Below are 22684 nucleotides of genomic sequence, written 5' to 3'. Positions count from 1 at the left end.
CACCTTGATCTTGGACTTCCAGCCTCCAGAACTGTGAGAAATAAATTTTGGCTGTTTAAGCCACCTAGGCTATGGTATTTGTTATGGCAGCCAGAGCCAATTAACACAGTACAAAATCTAGATGTGCAACAGTTTCCAAGATATACTATTAAGTGATCAAAGCAAGGTGGAGAGCAGTGTTAAAGTGTAAAACGAGAGAAGATGTATTTACATTTCAGCTCATTTATCCACAGAATAGCTCTGGAAGTTTCCCAATAGTGTATGCATCCAGGAGGGGGAACTGGTGCTTTTTGAATTTTGTAAGATGTGAACAAGTGAATAACTCGTCTGCCATCACACCATCACACAACTGAACAATGGGGTGGGGTGTCTCAGGTTGCCCCGGAAGATTACAGGAGCCTGGGGATAGGGGAACCAGGCCAGGTGGGAGATTGGGTCCAGTTCTCGAAGTGCCCTGGGATGTGACCCCAGGTTTGAGTGTGTTTGTGTTCCAGGAAGTAGGTTGTTTCCCCGTGCGTACGGTCTGCAGGGATGGCCTGAGAGTGGCCCACGGAGACTCAGGTCCCCAGGCTGGGTCAGTGACCGCCTCCCCCCCCCCCCCCCCCCCCCCGCCGCAAAACACACCGCGATCTTTACGGCTGCCTGCAGTTCCGCTGTTTCCCGGCAGGCGGCGTGCCGCAATCTGAGCCCAAAGCCCCCAGTCCTTTCCCCACACCCACTCCGCCCCTCTCCCGCCAGCCCCTCTGCACTAGAGGTTAGGAATACGCCTGGGGACACCTGGGGGCCAGGGACAGCTGGGAGACGCGGCCTCCGCTCCTGGAGCCTTTTATGGGCACAAACGGGGCCCTAGGATCGCCCCTGGCCGAAAATGCAGACCGTTGAAGGAGGGAGTGTCTGCTTGGCCTTAACAGACCCCTCCAGAGGGGCCAGACATCAAGCCTGCGCCTCCTCGGACCTCGGAGCCTGACCACCTGGTCTAGTATCCTGGCTCAGACACTGGGACAAGGTACTTAGTTCTTGGAGTTTCCTCATCTGTCAAATGGGGGTGAGGAAACCTACCTTGAAAGGTTGCACTAAGGGTGAGAAAAAGGCCTGTCCTGGGCCTAGCACTATGGGGCAGCTATCCAGGCACAATAAACTGTAATCACTTTTATTATTCGATTGTATTTTTATTCTTTATGAAGGATCTGACACCACATTCAAAGAAATCTTGTTTCAGATAGGAATTGGCTGCGTCTCCTAGAGTCAAATTTTAGGGTGCCCTGTCTTTGGTTCCTCCTCTGAAGTGAAGAGCTGTCCTTGACTTCTTTCTCCCCCACACCCAATTTCCTCCGGAATTCTGTCCAATACCTCCCAAATCCATGGAGAATCCACACGGTCTGGTTCCTTATCATCACTCCCCTAGGCCAGTGCAGTCACCATCACCTTGTTCTCCTAGCTTCACCCTCCACAGAGACCAGAGGCATCTGTAAACACGTGAGCCAGATTAAGTCCCTCCTCTGCCTAGAACCCTCCATGAATCCCCCTTCACTCAGAGCAAAAGAAAGTCCTCCCCTGGGCTCATAAGTCCCTGCCCCATCTGTCCCATTATTTCCCTGCCTTTGTTTCCTCCCACTCTCCCTCTCCATTCTCCGCTCCAGCCACATTGACATATGTGCTTTTCAGAGAACACACAGGCATATTCTAGGCTCAGGGCCTTTGCAGCCCCACCCTGAAATGATCTTCCTTCAGAAGTTCCCAGGACAGTCCATCTCACATCACATGTCACCATCTCTACAGAGAGGCATCCCCTGACCACCATCGCATCACTGTATTGTCACTGGAATTATCTCCATACCTCTTCATTCCATTATTGTCTGTGTCCGCCACCAGAACATGAATTCCACAAGGGAAGGGATTTTTGTCTGTTTTGTTCATTGCCGTGGGGTTTAGCGTCAATAAAATACATTCTCCTGCGTCTTTTCTTCCTCCACCATCCTCAGCTGCTTTTCCTATAAATTCCTTTATTTAGCAAGAAAGTCTGCGAAAGACTCTTAGGGAGGCCAGTGGCGGACCAAAGGGCGTCACTCTGCGGCTGGCGGGGGTACCAGGGTCCAGGCGGCTGTGAGCGCGCCAGGGCTGCCGGTCGAGCCGCTGGCGTCCAGCCCGTCCCGCTGGGGTGACGAGCGCTCGGAGTGGCTGGAGCTGCCATCCAGGCCAGGAGGCAGCCAGCGCTGCAGGCCGCCCGAAGCCCCAGGGGCGCTCCCCGACGGCTGGGAGGCACCCGGGCCTAGGCTGCACCAGCAGCGGCCGCAGCAGAGGAGGCGCAGGAGCGCTTGGCGCATGTCGCGGTTGGTGAACGTGTAGATGATGGGGTTCAGAAGCGAGTTGGCCATGGCCAGGCCCAGGAAGGGGTCCGCCTGCAGGAGCACAGGACAGGCGCGCGCCGGGCATGCCACGTCCAGCAAAAGCAGCAGGAAGAGCGGTCCCCAACAAGCCACGAAGGCCAGGAGCACCACGCTGAGCGTGCGCAACAGCGCCAACGAGCGCGGCGTGCGGCGTGCGCGGGTCGAGGCGCCCTCGCCAGCCCCGGGGCGGGTTCCCAGGCGCCGCGCTTTGGAGCGCACTTGGCAGTAGATCCTCGCGTAGAGTGCGCAGATGGCAGCCAGGATGCCAACAAAGGCGAGCACGCAGAAGAGCACGTAGGCCTTGGCGTAGAGCGGCAGGACCGTGGAGCAGGCGTCCAGACGGCCCAGACAATTCCAGCCGAGCGCGGGCAGTAGCCCAAGGAGCAGCGACACGCCCCAGGCGGCGGCCGCCAGCGCCAGCGTGCGCCCCCGACGGGCGGCGGGAGCGGGTCCCCTGCGCTCCATGGTGAGGAGGCGCTCGAGCGCGATGGCCAAGAGGCTCAGCACGGACGCGGCGAGCGCCACGAAGACGCCACCCTCACGAGCGAACCAGAGCGCGGGCGACAGGCGCAGCGTGAGAGGCCCCGACAGCAGGATGTTGGCTGCATAGGCGGCGCCCGCCAGCAGGTCGGACAGCGTGAGGCTACCCAGGAGCAGGAACATGGGCGCATGGAAGCGCGGGTGGCGTCCGAGCACGATCAGCACGGCTAAGTTCTCGAGTACGATGAGCGCGCACACGGCCAGGCACACGACGGCGTCGGCGCGCAGCCCCGCGCCGGGCTGGTAGCGCGCACCGCGGAGCTTCCCGGTGTAGTTGTAATGCAGGACGATGACCTCGCTCACTGGCGCTGGCCGCAGCAGCCCCGGCTCCATGGGCTGCCCGCCCCAAGACTGCGGGGAGGTTGGGTGCAATGTCAGGCCTGGCGTGCACCATCCCCGCGGCCTGCGGAGGCGGGCACGGGCGGGGCCTCACCTGCGAAGGGGGCCCTAACCCCCTACTCCCTACCCCATACGCACTCCTGGGCCCAGAGGGAGTTTGGGATGGCAGGGGGGTGTCCATGGAGACAGGCCGACGCAAAGACACACAAATAACATCACAAGGGGACAGGGTAACACACAGTCCCACAGGAAAGGTACACTAATAATTCACACACAGCAGGGACATCCAGAGGCATATTAATCATAAACAGACAGAAATAGCCACACACAGAAAGTGACACACAAATACAGTGATACACCGACAAGGACATGTGCACAGATAGTCACAAACTAGGGCAAAATGCGCAGTTACACCCCATCAGGGAAACACGAATGCACATTCACACATGGACAGAGAGACACAGGCAAAGATATACAAATTCCGCCACACGCAGACGGGATCTTATGCCTAGTCTCACAGGCCACAATTTCACAAACTCCACCCACACGCAGCCTGGAACCCAGAGCCCCACAATCTGCACACCTCGCTGCACACAGGGCTTTTTCCTGCGAACCCCCCTTCATCCGCCACAAAACCTCAGGGAGAAAGCTGAGCCTATCCACGCACTTTGCAGAGGCAGAGCCTGAGGGCAGCAGACAGGATCCACATCTCACAGACTCTTGCAGAAATGCATATATGTCATTAAAGTATAATAATACCTCCCACCTGTGACTGCACGCTATAATCCCCTCATCCCCAATTTACAGACGAGGAAGCTGAGGCTCAAACAAAGTACCTCGCATAGAAGCAGGCACAAAGGTTTTCACGCTCCCACACAAACACATCCACGCAGAAGCAGTCACACAGTCACGGGAGTCCCACTTAACAGATGAGAAAACCAAGGCCTAGGGAGGGGAACGGACTTAGTTGGACATGGCAGAAACAAATGCATCCCAGACAGCTTCAGCTGCACACAGGGAACCAGGCACAAATACAGACTCACAGGGAGTCACGGACTCAGCCACGCTGGGGGGAAGGGGACATCAAATACACGCAGATACAGGTTACATTCGCTCCGCTGGGGACACTGCATAGAGGCTCACACCCTGTGCACCGCCCGCCTCGCCTCGTCTTGCCTGGAGGCAGGAGTGAGGTAGTGAAACTTGCAGTGGCGTGGCTGGGAGGGAGCGAGGCCAGGGGATTCCGGGCGCCCCCCACACACCCCCATCCCGGGTCCCGCATCCAGTCCTGAAGTCGCCGGTTTTCCCCTCCCGAGAGGCCTTCGGGAAAGGCCAAGGAACCCAAGCAAGGGGACAAGGGTAGTGACAAGGGCAACACCCTCTGGGCCAGGCCGAGCCCCGCACGCGAAAGGACCCTGTGCTGTACACTCACCCCTGCGCCCAGGTGGTGTGCGCTCAGCAGTCGAGCGGCCTGGAGCTGAGTGAGCTGCCTCTGTTCGGGGGGCGCGGCTGGAGCTGACAGGCGAGGGGGCGGGCCCGCAAGGCCGAGCGCCGGCGGTCGCAAGCAGTTGCCCCCTCCCCTTGGGGCCCGGGCTCCCAGCCCGTGTCTGCCAGCCTGTGCCACTCGCCGCGGCACCGGAACGCGCCCTGGTGGCGACTGGCACAGGCGAGCCCTCAGCTCCCCGCTCCGGGCCTGGGCTGCTCTCCCAGGGACGCTCCGTCGCGGTGGGAGGACCCGGAGACATGAGGAGGGGAGGGTTCTTCAGCCGGGGCGGCCGCAACCCGAGCCTCTCCCCCCGCCCCCGCCCCCACCGAAGTAAAGGGGTCCTCTCTGTCCTCTGGGCACTGGTCCCTCCCTATATTCCACCTACCTTCCAACTGACCCTCCTAGGCTGCACCCCAAGGACGTCCCGCCGGCGGAGGGACCCCGGCAACCCGGGTCAGGAGGGGTCTTCGGCAGCGGTAGCCTCAATCCCCTCCCCCCAGCAGCTAGGTCCCGTCGGCCTCCGGGCTCAGGCCCCACCCCGTTTCCCCGCTCCCACCCCCGGTCTGGGGCGAGTGGGGGAGGGGCAGGCGCGGTCAAGATTCTGGTGGGAACCTTTTCCTCCCCAGATAAGGAGAAGCTGGCTCGTAAGTCCCCCTGGTTCTCCCGCTTCCCCCACCCCGTCTCTCTCACCCTTATCACTCCCGACAACGTGATTTACGCGGTTGTCATGTTTCTGGACTGTGTCCCCTCCAGTCAGCCCCACAGGGGTAGGAATTCGCGTTCTGTCGTGGGCACTGCCTGGACACGGCCTGTGCTCAGTAAGCAGCCGCTGAGTGAGTGAATGAATGAATGACTGTCTCCCTCACTTTCTCTCTGTGTGTCTCTCTTCTCTTCTCTCAGGGTCTCTCCGTCTCTGTCTCTCCCCGTCTCTGTGTGTGTCTCTCTCAGTCGCGTCTCCGTCTTTCTCTGTTTGTGCCTCTCCCACGTCTCTCCCAGGCCTCCGCTCCTCTGACGGGCCAGTCCCAGCTGGCCCCGCAGCCCGCACCCCCAGTTCCCAGGAGCCTCCAGGCTGGGAAGCTCCGTCCTACCAGAGGCCACAGCCGGGAAGGGGGGCTGGGCCTGGCTGCCGCGACCTTCACCAGGACTGTGCCCTTTGCACCGGCTGCCTCAGGCTTTGCCGGTCACGGTCACGGGTGGGGGGAGGGCGTCCCAGGGACCATGAGCCAGAGGTTGGGGATGGATCGGAGGTGTGCCCCCAGGGAAGGGACCGCGTGGGACACCCAGGCCGGGTCGCATCCCCGTGTAGCCTCTTAGGGAATCCCCGTGGCTCCAAATAGAACCACTCCTGCCTGCTCCGACAGATCACACACAGGGACAGCGCAGCCAGTGGGGTCCGCGAAGGGGGGGGGGGCGCCTTAAGGTTTGGGTGCCAGAGCTCCACAGCCTCCCGCGACCAAGCCCGCTGGGATGAGCCCTGAAGATTCCCCAGACGTGGCAGGGCCATGCCTGGCACATATCATGTGCTCCATAGATGACCCCATTCTGCAAAGGGGAAGCCACACCCCAGGGTGGGAAAGTGGCTGCTTCTCACCTCCCAGGCGGCAATCTCACCTCCCACGGGGCCCGCAGGGTGGAGGGGGGCTCTTCCTGCCACGGGTCTCAGGCCCCAGCACCCCCAACTCATGCCACCTCGTACACAAGATCCCACGAGATCACAGCCCTCTCCTGCTCCAGGCCCTCCCATGGCTCCATATGTGGCTCAGAGTTAAGGTCCAAACCCTCACTACAGGGCCTTCAAAACCCACAAGGCCTTGCACAGTCTTTCCTCCTGACACCTCTGCTATTCCTCTGCCATACTCCCTTCCAGCCCCACTGACTTCCCCCCAGTTCCTCACACACTTCAAGACCTTGGCACTTGGGGATCAGCCTGCCTGGAACATCCTTCCTCCAGCCCTTCCAGCCGGTCACCTCCTCAGAGAGGCCTTCCCTGCTGTGTCCCCCTCCTCCCCAATCTCACATGGCAGTTGGCACCATCTGAAATTACCTTGAATATTTACTTATTCATCTGGCATACTGTGGGTCTCTGCCCTAGACTCCCAGCTCCAGGAAGCCAGGGACCCTGTCTGTCCCTCTGCCCAGTCACTGAGTAAAGGTTAAGAGCTTGTAGTGTGCAGCTGGGCTCAGCTACTTTGTAATCTAGGACCCTGGGCAAGTGACACCCACTCTGAGCCTTGGCGGCCTCTTTTGTAAAATGGATAATGACAGTTCCCACTCTGAGGGATGCTGTTGAGGAGGAGGGAGTGGAACAGAGCTGTGAGACACAGGTGAGAGTTCAGTAAATGTTAGCTCAGGTGCTACTGGTCACCACTGTATCCCAGAGGAGGGATTAGGAAGGGGTTCAGCTCAGGCCCCATCAACCCCAGGCACCACTACCACCCCAACTCGCCCCCTCCCCCTGCCCCCCAGCCATGCCTGGTCTCTTTCCCAGGGGAAGGGCACCCCTGGCCTCTGCGCTCCTGCCACAGCCCGCCGCCTGATGCAAGCCTGGGCCGGCACACCTGCCTGGCAGGTTCTGCTGCCAGGGCCCTCACCCATAGGGGCCGCCCCACCCAATCTGTGCCCACTCTCACTGAGCACAGTATCCTCATCTCTGACAGAGCAAAATGCCTCCCACAGTACCCTCACACCTCCGCCCATCCAGAGTCAGAGGGCTGCAGCAGGACTTCCCATTCCCCCCCTCTCCATCTCCCTGTGACCAGTCCTGAGGCATGAATGTGGCTGCAGGGAGGTGTGAACTGACAACTTTCCCACAGCCAGAGACCAGAGCATTCATGGTTTCGGCGGGGGTGGGGGGTGGGGGGTGGGGGGGATGGGGGGGTTGTCTCAAACTGGAGGTTGAAGGGCCAACTCTGGCTCACAACCTCAAGATTTGTTTGCTTGGCTCAAAGGTTTCCCGTTCAAACATCTGTCTGAACTGTACAGAAACACTAGTCTGGTTGGTATATTTGTTTCTCACAGGAGTACGGGTTAATTTTGGAACTGCTATGTACTAGCACTGAACAAATAAGTACATATGTTGTAGATACTGACAACCAGTTTCCATACCGTTGGAGAATGAAGCTACAAATAAGCAGTGTGGTGCTGGATGGGGTTATCATTATGAAATGTTTATTTTAACAGTAAGATATGAAAGTAAATATGGATGTGAGTGTACACACGGATTAGTACACACACATTTCCCAGCTCTGTCTGCCGAGGGCTCAGAGCAATGGCACCCCAGTAGCAATGAGTACACTCAGCACCCAGATCTTGGTTTCTAAATACCATTTTCCAGTGTGAGGAACCAGGGCTTCTCGGAGAAATGACCACTTCTAGGGCTGGGGCAGAGAAACTGCACAAGGACCCTGGAGCATCTTCTAGACAGAGTGCTTTAAAAAAAAAAAATGCCAAAAAGACACCAGAGCCAGTCTGAAAGAACTCCCACTGGCCAAAGCTGGAACAATTTGAACAAAATAAATAGCGATAGAATTGGATTATAACCCAAAGAATAAAATAAATGTCCACAAATCCATACCGATTTAAATACATAATTGAATCTATTTTAAAATGAGGGAGAAGGAACAAATCTTCCCGACAGAAGAATTCCAATTAATAAAAGTATAATGAGGGAATTCCCTGGCAGTCCAGTGGTTAGGACTCTGCACTTCTACTGCAGGGGGAATGAGTTCGATCCCTGGTCAAGGAACTAAGATCTCACAAGCTGCGTAATGCAGCCAAAAAAAAAAAAAAAAAGTATAATGAATGATGAAAATAGAAAATCACTGTTAGAATACCACTGTGATAATTGTTGCATGTAGAATCCACTGATGAATGAGAAAATTAATGGGTAAAACTTTAAGAAGAAAGACGACATTTGCATAGCCTCAAAGTTTCTCCTCCCAAATATTTATTAATCACCTAGGTGGTCTTAATCTTTGTCCAAAAATTCTTGGAAACTCCCTCTAAGGGGGAGAGCTAAGTTCCCCCCTCCTTGAGGGAAGGAGCTGGACTTGGAGACTTGTTTCCAAAGAATAGAGTGTTGTCCACACAAAAACCTGCACATGGATGTTACTAGCAGCCTTATCCATAATTGTCAAAACTTGGAAGCAACCAAGATGTCCTTCAGTAGGTGAACGGATAAATAAACTGGTACATCCAGACAATGGACTCAAACAGAGATGAGCTCAAAAAGAGATGAGCTATCAAGCCATGAAAAGACATGAAGGAAACGTAAATGCATATTCCTAAGTGAAAGAAACCAATGTGAAAAGGCTACATGATGTATAGTTCCAACCATGTGACATTCTGGAAAAGGCAAAACTACGGGGACAGATCAGTGGTTGGCAGGGATTATGGAGGAAGGAGGGATGAATAGGCAGAGTACAGGGGATTGTTAGGGCAGTGAAACCATTCTGTATGATATAGTAATGGTAGATACATGTCATTATCCATTTGTCCAAACCCATAGAATGTGTAACACAGGAGTGAACCTCAATGTAAAACATCTATGGACTTTTGGGACTCTGCGTGGTCCAGTGGTTAAGACCGTGCTTCCACTGCAGGGGCACAGTCTCGATCCCTGGTCTGGGAAATAAGATCCCGGCATGCCTCACAGTCTCGCAGTGCGGGGGGGACGGGGTGGGGAGCCACTATGGACCTATGGACTTTGGGTGATAATGATGTGTTCATGTAGGTTCATCAGTGGTACTAAATACACTACTGTGGTGTGGGGTGTCCATAGTGGGAGAGGTTGGGAATGGGGCACAGGGAGTATATGGGATATCTCTGTACTTTCTGCTCAATTTGCTGTGAACCTAAAACTGCTCTAAAAAATAGAGTTTATTAATCAAAAAAAAAAAGGGGGGGGGAGGGATAAACTAGGAGTTTGGGATTAACATACACACACTACTCTATATAAAATAGATAATCGACAAGGACCTACTGTATAGCACAGGGAACTCTACTCAATATTCTGTAATAACCTATATGGGAAAAGAATCTGAAAAAGAGTAGATATATGTATATGTATTACTGATTCACTTTGCTGTACACCTGAAACTAACACCACATTGTAAATCAACTATACTCCACTATAAAATAAAAATTAGGGACTTCCCTGGTGGCACAGTGGTTAAGAATCCGCCTGCCAATGCAGGGGACACAGGTTTGATCCCTGGTCCAGGAAGATCCCACATGCCGCGGAGCAACTAAGCCCGTGCACCACAACTACTGAAGCCCGCGTGCCTAGAGCCCGTGCTCTGCAACAAGAGAACCCACCATAATGAGAAGCCCACGAACCGCAACAGAGTAGCCCCTGCTCGCCACAACTAGAGAGAGCTTGCGTGCAGCAACGAAGACCCAACACAGCCAAAAAAATAAATTAAATTAAATTAAATTAAATTAAAATTTAAAAAAAAAAGATAAAAAGCCTGAGAGGTCCTCGAGAAGACATATGCTCCCAGGCCACGCCACCAGGAGGCTTTGGACATTTCTATTGCCAGCCTGGCCTCTCACAGTATCTGAGCTTGAAATCCCTGGCTGCAGTGCCAGGAGCATGGATTTTAGAGGAGACAGGTGGCAGGGCGACTTTCAGTTTCTAAACATCCCTGAGCCTCCACTTCCTCATCTGAAAATGGGAACACCATGGTCCTCTGCCCATAAGGGGCTCACATTTTTGTGGGGGACAAAAAAAATCATACACAAGTTATTAAGAGAATTCCACATAGTGACGTGTGCTATAAACAAATAAAATATAATGTTGTGTTACGGGAGTGAATGGGGAATTTTTTTTTTTTTTTTTTTTTTTTTTTTTTTGGCCGCGCAGCTTGTGGGCCACAACCAGGGATGGAACTCGCGCCCTCAGCAGTGAAAGTGTGCACTGGACCGCCAGGGAATTCCTGGAACAGGGACCATTTTAGATCCAAGAACAGGCAAGGCCTCTTTGTGGAGGTGAAGTGAGCTGAGGTCAGAATAACATGAAGGCAGAGGGAAGGGTGTTCCTGGAAGAGCAATCAGCATGAGCAAAGGCCTAGCTTACTGTACTTCCTTTTTTTTTTTTTAATTGAGGGAGTTCCCTGGTCGTCTAGGGGTTAGGACTCAGAGCTTTCTTTTTTTTTTTTTTAATAACTTTATTTATTTATTTTTGGCTGCGTTGGGTCTTCATTGTTGTGTGTGAGCTTTCTCTAGTTGCGGCCAGCAGGGGCTACTCTTCATTGCGGTGGCTTCTCTTGTCACAGAGCACGGGCTCTAGGCGCGTGGGCTTCTGTAGTTGTGGCACGTAGCCTCAGTAGTTGTAGCTCGTGGGCTCTAGAGCGCAGGCTCAGTAGTTGTGGCGCACGGACTTAGTTGCGCCGAGGCATGTGGCATCTTCCTGGATCAGGGCTTGAACCCGTTTCCCCTGCATTGGTAGGCGGATCTTAACCACCGCGCCACCAGGAAAGTCCGGACTCAGCGCTTTCACCGCAGTGGCCTGGGTTCAATCCCTGATTAGGGAACTGAGATCCTGCAGGCTGCGCAGCGCGGCCAAAAAAAAAAAAAAAAAAAAATGGAGGTGATAGTCACGTAACATAAAATTAATCCTCTTAAAGGAACAATTCAGTAGCATTGAGGACATTCACAATGGTATTCAACCACCACCTCTATCTAGTTTCAAAGCATTTTTATCACCCCAAAATGAAACCTCACACCCATTAAACAGTTGTTCCCCATCCCCATCCCCCAGCCCGAGGCAACCACTGATCTGCACTCTGTCTCTATGGATTTCTCTATTCTGAATACTTCATATAAATGGAATCATACAATATGTGGCCTTTTGCACCGGACTTCTTTCACTTAGCATAATGTTTTGAGGTTCTTCCACGTTGTCGCAGGCAGCAGGACTTCATTTCTTTTTACGACTGAATAATACTATTGTATTAATGTACTTATTAACAATTCTAAAAGGCTCCGAGAAGAGGCTTTGAGTTGGGAGGGTGAGGGGCTTGGTGGTGGGGGGGGGGAATCACCTTGTCCCAGGTGCTGCGCAGGAATTGGGCAGAGCCATGCTTTTCTCCCCTGCTCATTCCGGGCCTGGTGAACTGCCCATGGGAAAATCTGACCTCATCTTCCTGCACAGATGTCCCCAGATACAGCTTGAGTTAAACCCAGGCCAAGGGCTCCAAAAGCTGTAGAGATGGTTGGCAGACCAAGTCCTCAGAAGGCAGAGGAGGCAGGCCCTGATCTTTCCCACCCAGCAGCCCTCTTGGTGCCCCCCTCCCTGCATCCCTCACTTCCAAGTGAGGTTTGGAAACTTGGAGTCAGAGCCTCCTCTCTCTCTCTCTCTCTCTCTCTCTCTCTCTCTCTCTCTCTCTTCCCGCTCACACTTAGACATTCATTTCACAGACTAGGTGGGGGGGGAGGGGAAAGAACAACTGGGCAGAGGGATTGAATCAGCACATGCAAAAGTGTGGAGGCTGAAAAGAATGTGTGGGTAAAAGAAACAGAAATCAGGTCAGTAGGGCAGAGTTGTGGCTTAGGGGGAGGAAAGAGCAGGAGTGGGAGGTGAAACTGGGGGTGGGGCAAGGGCAGATCTGGTGGACCTCAAATATCAGGCCTATGATGTCGGTTCGCTATCTTGCTGTGTGACTTGCTTAACCTCTCTGACCTCAGTCTACTCATCTGTAAAATGAAGTCATGAAAGTCTTTTTCGTTCTCACAGTGATCTTGGGAGTATGAAGGCAATCATTGGCGTAAAGAGCTAACACACTGCTCGGCCCAGAGCTAACCACTTGACAAATGTCAGACTTTTTTTTTTTTGGCCATGCCGTGCAGCACGTAGGATCTTAGTTCCTGACCAGGGATCGAACCCAGGCCCCTGCTGTGAAAGCGTGAAGTCCTAACCACTGGACCATCAAGGAATTCTCAGACACTTGGATTGTTTCTATTCTTCTTCTTTTTTTTTTTTGGCTACCTTGAAAAATGCTATGAACCTTTGCGTACAGGTTTTTTGTTTTTGTTGTGGTTGTTTTGTTTTTTGGTTGCACCGGGTCTTAGTTGCAGCAGGCGGGCCCCTTAGTTGCGGCATGCATGTGCGATCTAGTTCCCTGATCAGGGATCGAACCTGGGCCCCCTGCACTGGGAGCGTGGAGTCTTATCCACAGCACCACCAGGGAAGTCCCTGTGTACAGGTTTTTTATGTGGACATATATTTTCATTTCTACTGGGAATATATCTAGGAGTGGAATGGTGGTGTCATGTGGTAATTCTATGCTGAACATCTTGAGGAACTGCCAAACTTTTCCAAAGTGATTGCCCTGTTTTACATTCCCACCAGCAATATATAGGGGTTCTGATTTCCCCACATCCTGCTAACACTTGTTATTTTCTGTCCTTTTTTTATTTTATTATTTATTTATTTATTTATTTTTGGCTGTGTTGGGTCTTCGTTGCTGCGTGCAGGCTTTCTCTAGTTGCGGGGAGCGAGGGCTGCTCTTCGTTGCGGTGCGCAGGCTTCTCATTGCGGTGGCTTCTCTTCTTGTGCAGCACAGGCTATAGGCACGCGGGCTTCAGTAGTTGTGGCGCACGGGCTCAGTAGTTGTGGTGCACGGGCTCAGTAGTTGTGGCACACGGGCTTAGTTGCTCCACGGCATGTGGGATCTTCCCGGACCAGGGATCGAACCCGTGTCCCCTGCAGGAGGATTCTTAACCACTGTGCCACCAGGGAAGTCCCTTCCATCCTTTTTTATTACAGCCATCCTGGTGGGCGTGAAGTGGCATCTCATTGTGGTTTGATAGTTATTACTTTTTGTTATTATTTTTATTGATCCCAATGCCCACACTGCAGTGCATCCTTCCTCCTGTCCTTCCCCACTCATGACCCTCCCGTAACTCCTTGGAGCCCTTTGAAGAAAGCTCAAGCAGAGGGGAGAAGGGATAAATTAGGAGTTTGGGATAAACATATACACACTACTATACGTAGAATAAATAACCAACAAGGACCTACTATATAGCACAGGGAACTATACTCAATAGTTTGTAATAACCTATAAGAGAAAAGAATCTGGAAAGAAAAGATATATATGCATGTATAACTGAATCACTTTTCTGTATATCTGAAACAAACACAACATTGTAAATAAACTATACTTCAATTAAAACAAATAATAAAAAAAGAAAGCAAGCTCAAGCAGCCCAGGCCATTGCCAACTGGCTCTTGCCCTGCTCCCCACCCCCTACCATACCATACCTCTTGTCTCTAAATCTCCAAATCTGGCAACTGTTCCTCATGGTCAGAGAAGCAGGATTTGGGGTCAGAGAGACGTGGGTTGGAATTCTGGCTCTGATCTTGAGCAGATGGATTGACATCTGTGAGCCTCAGTTTCCTCATCAGTTAAATGGGAATCATAATTATTCCCCCCTCATATGGTTCAATGAGACTGGTCATGTCAACTGTTTAGTGCAATGCCTGGCATTGAGTAGGGGCTGTATGAATCAGGATTTGTTTAGTTGAAAGTTCCAGAAAAAAAAAATTAAGTCCAACTTAAAAACAACTCAAACCGGTGTGGGGGCAGTGGTTAGGAATGAATTGACTCCCGTAGCTGAAAATCTAGGGATCTAGGAGTTGGGTTAACTTCAGGCATACCTGGATCAAGAAGCTCCAATGTCACCAGGAATCTAACTCTGTCTCTTGGTTCAGCTGGGCTTTCATCTCATCAAGCTCCCCTTTGGGTGGCAGAGATTCTTCCTGGCACTACAGATCCATCATTCCCACTCAGTAGCAACTTGGGAAAAGACATCCAGTCACCCCAAGGTTCCACCAGAAGTCCTAGTACTGAATTTCATTGGCCCAGCTAGGATCACATGTCATAACCAAACCAATCTCCTGGTCTGGGGAGTGGACTGCTCTGATTGGTCAGGTTGGAGAATGTGGGCGGAGTCAACCCAAAATTGGTCTGAGCATCTTCATGTGGGCCATTAGGAGTCCTCAAACCTTGGTGGGTTGCTTTTCAGGCATCTGAGATGGGAAGGGCATGGAACAACAGAAAGGGCAGAAGTTAAATTCAGAGAGTTCAGTTTAGGGCCAGTTGAGTTTGAGATGCCTCCCAGCCATCAGGTGGTGCCACTGAGTCATCAACTGAATATGAGACGTGCATTCACCTGGTGTCTTGGTGGCTCACATTCTTTTTATTGATTTTATGAAAATGTAATTTAATTTCCTTTTGAAGGATACAATTAAGAAATGTAATTATTATGATGTATAATTTATCCGCCTGGAGTTAATTACCTTCTTTTTTTCTTCAGTTGTCTTTCTTAGAAGTTCTGGCAATTTATCTCAATTCAACTTTCCAAATCATAAAATTCATCAGGTAATCTATAGGTAGCATTCTGCTTTCCTCCTGGGTTCTTTTTGCTGGGGTATTCCTCCTGCCGCCATCCCAGGAATTCTCTTCATCTCTTTCCTAAGCTGGAATCCCTGTTTCCTCAGTCTCATGTCTTCTTTTTTTCTTTGTTTACCCCTCTGTTTTTGTGGAGTGCATCCTGCAGTAAATTTCTGAGAACATAAGAGCATCAAAGAGAACATTTCTGAGTCCTTCCATGTTTTGAAATGTCTTTACTTGCTCCTCACACTTGATCAATATTTTGGCTGGAAATAGTGGTCTGGATTGAAAATCCTTTTCTGTCAGAATTTTGAATCCATATCCCCATTGTCTCTCTTTCTCTCTCTCTCTTTTTTTTTTTTTTGATGTATCGGTATTTATTGGAAAGAAACACGCTCCTCTCACACACCTGAGGGCAGGAAGCAAAGGCAGGTTCTCAGCAGGAGGGGGACGGGGAACCTCTCTCTTTTTCTTTAATAGATTTATTTATTTTATTTATTTATTTTTGACTGTGTTGGGTCTTCGTTGCTGCACGCGGGCTTTCTCTCATTGCGGCGAGCAGGGGCTACTCTTCGTTGTGGTGCACAGGCTTCTCATTGCAGTGGCTTCTCTTGTTGCGGAGCATGGCCTCTGGGTGCAGGGGCTTCAGTAGTTGTGGCACGCAGGCTCAGTAGTTATGGTGCATGGGCTTAGTTGCTCCATGGCATGTGAGATCTTCCTGGACCAGGGATCGAACCCGTGTCCCCTACATTGGCAAGCAGATTCTTAACCATTGCACCACCGGGGAAGCCCCAGGGAAGCCCCCATTGTCTCTTTGTTTCCCATGTCTTTGAATGTGCTGTTCTACCAGGAAGGCACTTCCTTCCTTCTTCTCTTTTTCTGACTAATTCTCACTCATCCTTTAGATGCTACGATAAACATTTCTGGGTATCACTATCTATTGAATGAAAAACTACTTCACTTAGGTGACTCTTTTGACTAATTTTGGCCATTGAAATATGAGATGTATGCAATGACATACATCACTTCTGCAAGTCAATCAATTCTGAGGAGGCATCAAAAAGCCCACACAAGGACTTCCCTGGTGGCATAGTGGTTAAGAATCCGCCTGCTTGGGCTTCCCTCGTGGCACAGTGGTTGAGAATCTGCCTGTCAATGCAGGGGGCACGGGTTCGAGCCCTGGTCTGGGAAGATCCCACATGCCGCGGAGCAACTAGGCCCGTGAGCCACAACTACTGAGCCTGCGCGTCTGGAGCCTGTGCTCCGCAACAAGAGAGGCCGCGATAGTGAGAGGCCTGCGCACCGCGATGAAGAGTGGCCCCCACTTGCCGCAACTAGAGAAAGCCCTCGCACAGAAACGAAGACCCAACACAGCCATAAATAAATAAAATAAAATAAGAAATTAAAAAAAAAAAGTGGACCAAATGGAATACCAAAATATTAAAAAAAAAAAAAAAAAAAAAAAAGAATCCGCCTGCCAATGCAGGGGACACAGGTTTGATCCCTGGTCCGGAAAGATCCCACATGCCACGGAGCAACTAAGCCCGTGCACCACAGCTACTGAGCCTGTACTCTAGAGCCCGAGAGCCACAACTACTGAGCTCGCATGCCACAACTACTGAAGCCCCAGCGCCTAGAGCCCATGCTCTGCAACAAGAGCAGCCACCACAATGAGAATCCTGCGCACCGCAGTGAAGAGTAGACCCCACTCGCCGCAACTGGAGAAAGCCCATGCATAGCAACGAGGACCCAACGCAGCCCAAAAATAAATAAATAAATAAATTAAATAATTAAATTAAAAAAAAAAAAAGCCCACACAAGCTTCTCCAGTCTCTCTCTTGTCCCTTTGTGGCAACTGAGGCAGTGAGTTCCTGATGGTACAGCCACAAGATGGTACGTACCTGGTCAGTTTGGACCCCTGCATGACTGTGTAGAGCTGAGCCTCTGCCAGCTCATGTAGGATGAGTAACATGAAGGGGGAATTAACTTTGGTTTTGTGTTAAACCATTGGACTTTGGTCTTGTTTGTTATTGCAGGGAAACTTGACCTATTCGGACTAATACAGAGCTCAACTTAAATGTGGCTTCCTCAGAAGTCCTCCTGGATCACAGCCCCCAAACTAGGTTACTTCCTGCTATTGTAAGCTTGCCTTTTCCTATGTGACCCTTATTGCAATCATAACTATGTAATTATTTGTGTAATGAATTCCACATTTATCTCTTTTATCCTACCTCCAAGACCCCAAGAGGAGACCGTGGTATTTGTCCTCTTTCTATAGCCTTCTATAGTCTCTTTCTGTAGCATAGAGCTTGGCACATAGTAGATGCTCAGGATAAATTTGTAGGGTTTTTTTGTTTGTTTGTTTGGTTGGTTTTTAGTAGCATTGTTTTTATTTTTTATTTTTACTTTTAAAAATTTTTATTGAGGGACTTCCCTGGTGGTCCAGTGGTTAAGACTCCGTGCTCCCAATGCAGGGGATGAGGGTTAGATCCCTGGTCGGGGAAATAAGATCCCACATGCCATGCAGTGTGGCCAAAAAAAAAAAAAAAAATTTATTGACATATAGTTGATTTACAATGTTGTGTTAGTTTAAGGTGTACAGCAAAGTGATTCAGTTATATATGTATATCTATATCTATCTATACTTTATCTATCTGTTAGATTCTTTTTCATTATAGGTTATTACAAGACATTGAATATAGTTTCCTGTGCTATACAGTAGGTCCTTGTTGGTTATCTATTTTATGTACAGTAGTGTGTATATTTTAATCCCAAACTCCTAATCTATCCCTCCCCCCAGGATACATTTGTTGAATGAAAGAAGAGTTTGGCATCCTTTCAGCCAAAAAGGCAGCCATAATGTGAGTTCATTTCTAGAGCATTCTCTCACACAACTCTGGGTGCAATAAAGGCATGAGAGGCAGGACGAGGTGGCTCTAAGGAAGCAAGGAAGTTTGACTAGGAAAGTGATCTATGTGAGAAAGCATCTTTATACATATTTGTGTTTCCTTCAAGAGTGTGTAATTTAGTCAGCTCAGCCTAGGAGGGATTATTTCGCTAAGGAGCATGGGAACTGGGTGGAGAAGCACAGAAACATTCTTTAAATTGCTGAGAGACCCAGGATGAAATTTAGGCACTGACGCCAAAATACAATCACCAGAATACAGTCACCAATCCTACCTCACTGGATTCCACTCAAATGCAATTTTGTGTCCGTGTCCTAATGTTACCATACTGATTTGTTTTTCCTAGTTTATTGGGGTATCATTGACATACAACAAACTGCATGCCCTTTAAATATTTGGTTCCTCTATATCTTCACCTTGGTAGGGTGAGTCTTTTTCATTTTAGCTGTTCTGGTGGGTTTGTGGTGGTATCTGATTGTCATGTTATTTTGCATTTTCCTGATGGTTTTTGATAAGAATCTTTTCATGTGCTTATTTGGCATCCATTTGTCTTTTGTGAAGAGACTGTACAGATCTTTTGCCTGTGCTTTTATTGGGTTGCTTTCTGAGTTTTAAATGTATGACGACTATGAAGATGACCACTGGGAATAACAGTAGTTCGCCCACTGTATGACCTCTATTTCTTTTGGGGTTTTTTTTTTGTTTTTTTTTTTTAAATAAATCTAACTTTTTTTTAAAATAAATTTATTCATTTATTTATTTATTTTGGCTGTGTTGGTTCTTCATTTCTGTGCGAGGGCTTTCTCTAGTTGCGGCGAGCGGGGGCCACTCTTCATCGCGGTGCACGGGCCTCTCACTATCGCGGCCTCTCTTGTTGCGGAGCACAGGCTCCAGACGCGCAGGCTCAGTAGTTGTGGCTCACGGGCCCAGTTGCTCCGCGGCATGTGGGATCTTCCCAGACCAGGGCTCGAACCCGTGTCCCCTGCATTGGCAGGCGGATTCTCAACCACTGCACCACCAGGGAAGCCCTGACCTCTATTTCTGATACTTTATTTCCTCATCTGTAAAATGGGTTTAATAACTGTATCTAGGGACTTCTCTGGTGGTGCAGTGGTTAAGAATACTCCTGCCAATGCAGGGGACCCGGGTTCGATCCCTGGTCCGGGAAGATGCCACATGCCATGGAGCAACTAAGCCGGTGTGCCACAACTACTGAGCCTGCGCTCTAGAGCCTGCTAGCCACAGCTACTGAGCCTGCGTGCCACAACTACTGAAGCCCGCGTGCCTAGAGCCTGTGCTCCGCAACAAGAGAAGCCACCGCGATGAGAAGCCCTCGCACTGCAACGAAGAGTAGCCCCTGCTCTCTGCAGCTAGAGAAAGCCCGTGTGCAGCAATGAAGACCCAATGCAGCCAAAAAATAAATAAATAAATAAATAAATTTATTTAAAAAATAATTATATCTAACTTCTAGGGTTGTACTGAGGGTTAAATGACTTAAGACAGGTAAAGCCAGTAGGGCAAGTCTTGAGAGAATTGATCTTGAACCCTGGAGAAGCCAGCTGAGGAGACTCAGAAAGAGCTGGGAATGCTAATTATTAGAGAAATGCAAGTCAAAACTACAATGAGGTACCACCTCACACTGGTCAGAATGGCCATCAATAAAACTCTACAAATAACAAATGCTAGAGAGGGTGTGGAGAAAAGGGAACCCTCCTACACTGTTGGTAAGAATGTAAATTGGTGGAGCCACGTTGGAAAACAGTATGGAGTTTCCTCAGAAAACTAAAAATAGAATTACCATGATAATCCCACTCCTGGGCATATATCCAGACAAAACTCTAATTCAAAAAGATACATGCGGGCTTCCCTGGTGGCGCAGTGGTTGAGAATCTGCCTGCCAATGCAGGGGACATGGGTTCGAGCCCTGGTCTGGGAAGATCCCACATGCTGCAGAGCAACTAGGCCCGTGAGCCACAACTACTGAGCCTGCGCGTCTGGAGCTTGTGCTCCGCAACAAGAGAGGCCGCGACAGTGAGAGGCTCGTGCACCGCGATGAAGAGTGGCCCTGCTCACCGCAACTAGAGAAAGCCCATGCACAGAAACGAAGACCCAACACAGCCAAAAATAAATAAATAAATAAATAAATAAATAAATAAATAAATAAATAAAAATAAAAAGATACATGCACCCTTATGTTCATAGCAGCACTATTCACAATAGCCAAGATATGGAAACAACCTAAATGTCCGTTGACATGTGCATGGATAATGAAGATGTGGTACATGTATACAATGGAATACTACTCAGCCATAGAAAAGAATGAAATAATGCCATTTGCAGCAACATGGATGCAACTAGAGATTGAAGTGAAGTAAGTCAGAAAGAGACAAATACCGTATGATATCACTTATATGTGGAATATAAAATATGACACAAATGAACCTATCTGTGAAATAGAAACAGACTCAGACATACAGAACAAACTTGTGGTTGCCAAGGGGGAGAGGGTGTGGGGGAGGGATGGAGTGGTTTGGGGTTAGCAGATGGAAGCTTTTATATATAGAATGGATGAACAACAAGGTCCTGGGACTTCCCTGGTGATCCAGTGGTTAAGAATCTGCCTTCCAATGCAGGGGACACGGGTTCTATCCCTGGTCGGGGAACTAAGATCCCACATGCATTCCGCAACTAAGAAGCCTGCATGCTGCAACTAAGAAGTCTGCATGCTTCCACGAAGAGCCCACGTGGCGCAACTAAGACCTGGTGCAGCCAAAATAAATAATAAATAAATATTGTTTAAAAAATCATTATAGGGCTTCCCTAGTGGCACAGTGGTTAACAATCCGCCTTCCAATGCAGGGGACACGGGTTCAAGCCCTGGTCCGGGAAGATCCCACATGCCGTGGAGCAACTAAGCCCGTGTGCCACAACTGCTGAGCCTGTGCTCTAGAGCCTGCGTGCCACAACTACTGAAGCCCGGGTGCCTAGAGCCCGTGCTGCACAATAAGAGAAGCCACTGCAATGGGAAGCCTGCGCACCGCAACAAAGAGTAGCCCCAGCTCCCCGCAACTAGAGAAAGCCCACACGCAGCAACAAAGACCCAGTGCAGCCAAAAATAAATAAATAAAATAAATAAATTTATTTTAAAAATCATCATAAAAAATTTTTTTAAAGATTGTATATATATGTATAACTGAATCACTTTGCTGTAAGCAGAAATTAACATACCACTGTAAATCAACTCTACTTAAATTAAAAAAAAAAAAAGCTGAGAGGAGGCTCTTAGGACAGCTAAGTTCCTTAATCGTTCATTTAGTCATTTAACAATTACTGTGTGTCTGTCATGTAACAACACAAGAGGCACCAGAGAGCCGGGATGGCTGGTTTTCTCTCCTTGTCATCGCTGGCCTGGTGCAGGACACTGAGGGTGACCATGGATGTTCTTCTTTTTTTTAACTGAAGTAAAGTTCATTTAAAATATTCTATTAGGGACTTCCTTGGTGGCGCAGTGGATAAGACTCTGCCTGCCAGTGCAGGGGACACGGGTTCAAGCCCTGGTCCGGGAAGATCCCACATGCTGCAAAGCAACTAAGCCCGTGCGCCACAACTACTGAGCCTGCGCTCTAGAGCCCGCGAGCCACAACTACTGAAGCCTGCGTGCCACAACTAGTGAAGCCTGTGCACCTAGAGCCCGTGCTCCACAACAAGAGAAGCCACCACAACGAAAAGCCCACGTGCCACAATGAAGACCCAACGCAGCCAAAAATAAATAAATAAAATAAATAAATTTATTTAAAAAAATAATAATAATAAATAAATAAAAGTAAAATATTCTATTAGTTTCGGGTGTACAACGTAGTGAATTGATATTTTTGTAGATTATATGCCATTTTAAGTCATTATAAAGTATTGGCTATATTCCCCGTGCAGTACAATGTAGCCTGTAGCTTATTTATTTTATACATATTAGTTTCTACCTTTTAATCTCCTCCCCCTATGTTGCCCCTTCCCTCCTTCCTCAGCCCACTGGTAACTACTAGTTTGTTCTCTGTGTCTGTGAGTTTGTTTCTGTTTTGTTATATTCATTTATTTGTATTATTTTTTAGATTCCACATATAAGTCAACATACAGTATTTGTCTTTGTCTGACTTCTTTTTTAAAAATAATTTATTAATTAATTTATTTGCTTGTGCAGGGTCTTAGTTGTGGCAGGCGGGCGTGGCGTGCGAACTCTTAGTTGCGACATGCGAACTAAGTTGTGGCGTGCGAACTCTTAGTTGCGGCATGCATGTGGCATCTAGCGAAGTCCCACATTTGCCACCAGGGAAGTCCCTGTCTGACTTATTTCACTAAGCATAATACCCCCCAGGCCCATCCATGGTGTTGCAAATAGCAGAATTTCATTCTTTGAGAACTCCTTGGCAGTCCAGTGGTTAAGACTCTGCGCTTCCGCTGCAGGGGGCACAGGTTCGATCCCTGGTTGGGGAACTAAGATCCCACAAGCCACATGGTGCAGCCAAAAAAAAAAAAAAGTAGTTCATTCTTTACCGTGGACGTTCTTGAAGGAATAATGGTGTTACGACTGTTGTGGCTCTTCTCTTCGTGGGGCTTTTGCTCTCACAGGGGACACTG

General features: G+C 49.6%; 1 protein-coding gene across 2 annotated transcripts; it reads right to left on the bottom strand.

Annotated features, from left to right (window-relative positions):
* Positions 1–1161: 1161 nt before the first annotated feature.
* S1PR5 (sphingosine-1-phosphate receptor 5) lies at positions 1162–5238 on the bottom strand. Of its 2 annotated transcripts, none has more exons than XM_059919827.1 (2): positions 5138–5238; positions 1162–3278 (listed from the first exon to the last, which is right to left on the bottom strand). In XM_059919827.1, the coding sequence occupies exon 2, from the start codon at positions 3258–3260 to the stop codon at positions 2064–2066; it is 1197 nt and encodes a 398-aa protein (XP_059775810.1). In that variant the 5' UTR covers positions 3261–3278; positions 5138–5238; the 3' UTR covers positions 1162–2063. The 2 variants fall into 2 exon arrangements, with proteins under 2 accessions (XP_059775810.1, XP_059775809.1); XM_059919826.1 differs by lacking the exon at positions 5138–5238 and adding an exon at positions 4699–5019.
* Between the last annotated feature and the right edge of the window lie 17446 nt (positions 5239–22684).

Source organism: Balaenoptera ricei, chromosome 3 (genome assembly GCF_028023285.1).
Source record: "Balaenoptera ricei isolate mBalRic1 chromosome 3, mBalRic1.hap2, whole genome shotgun sequence".
NCBI lineage: Eukaryota > Metazoa > Chordata > Mammalia > Artiodactyla > Balaenopteridae > Balaenoptera > Balaenoptera ricei.
Note: the sequence above shows the minus strand (reverse complement) of the source record. Positions and strands in the feature narration are given on the sequence as shown.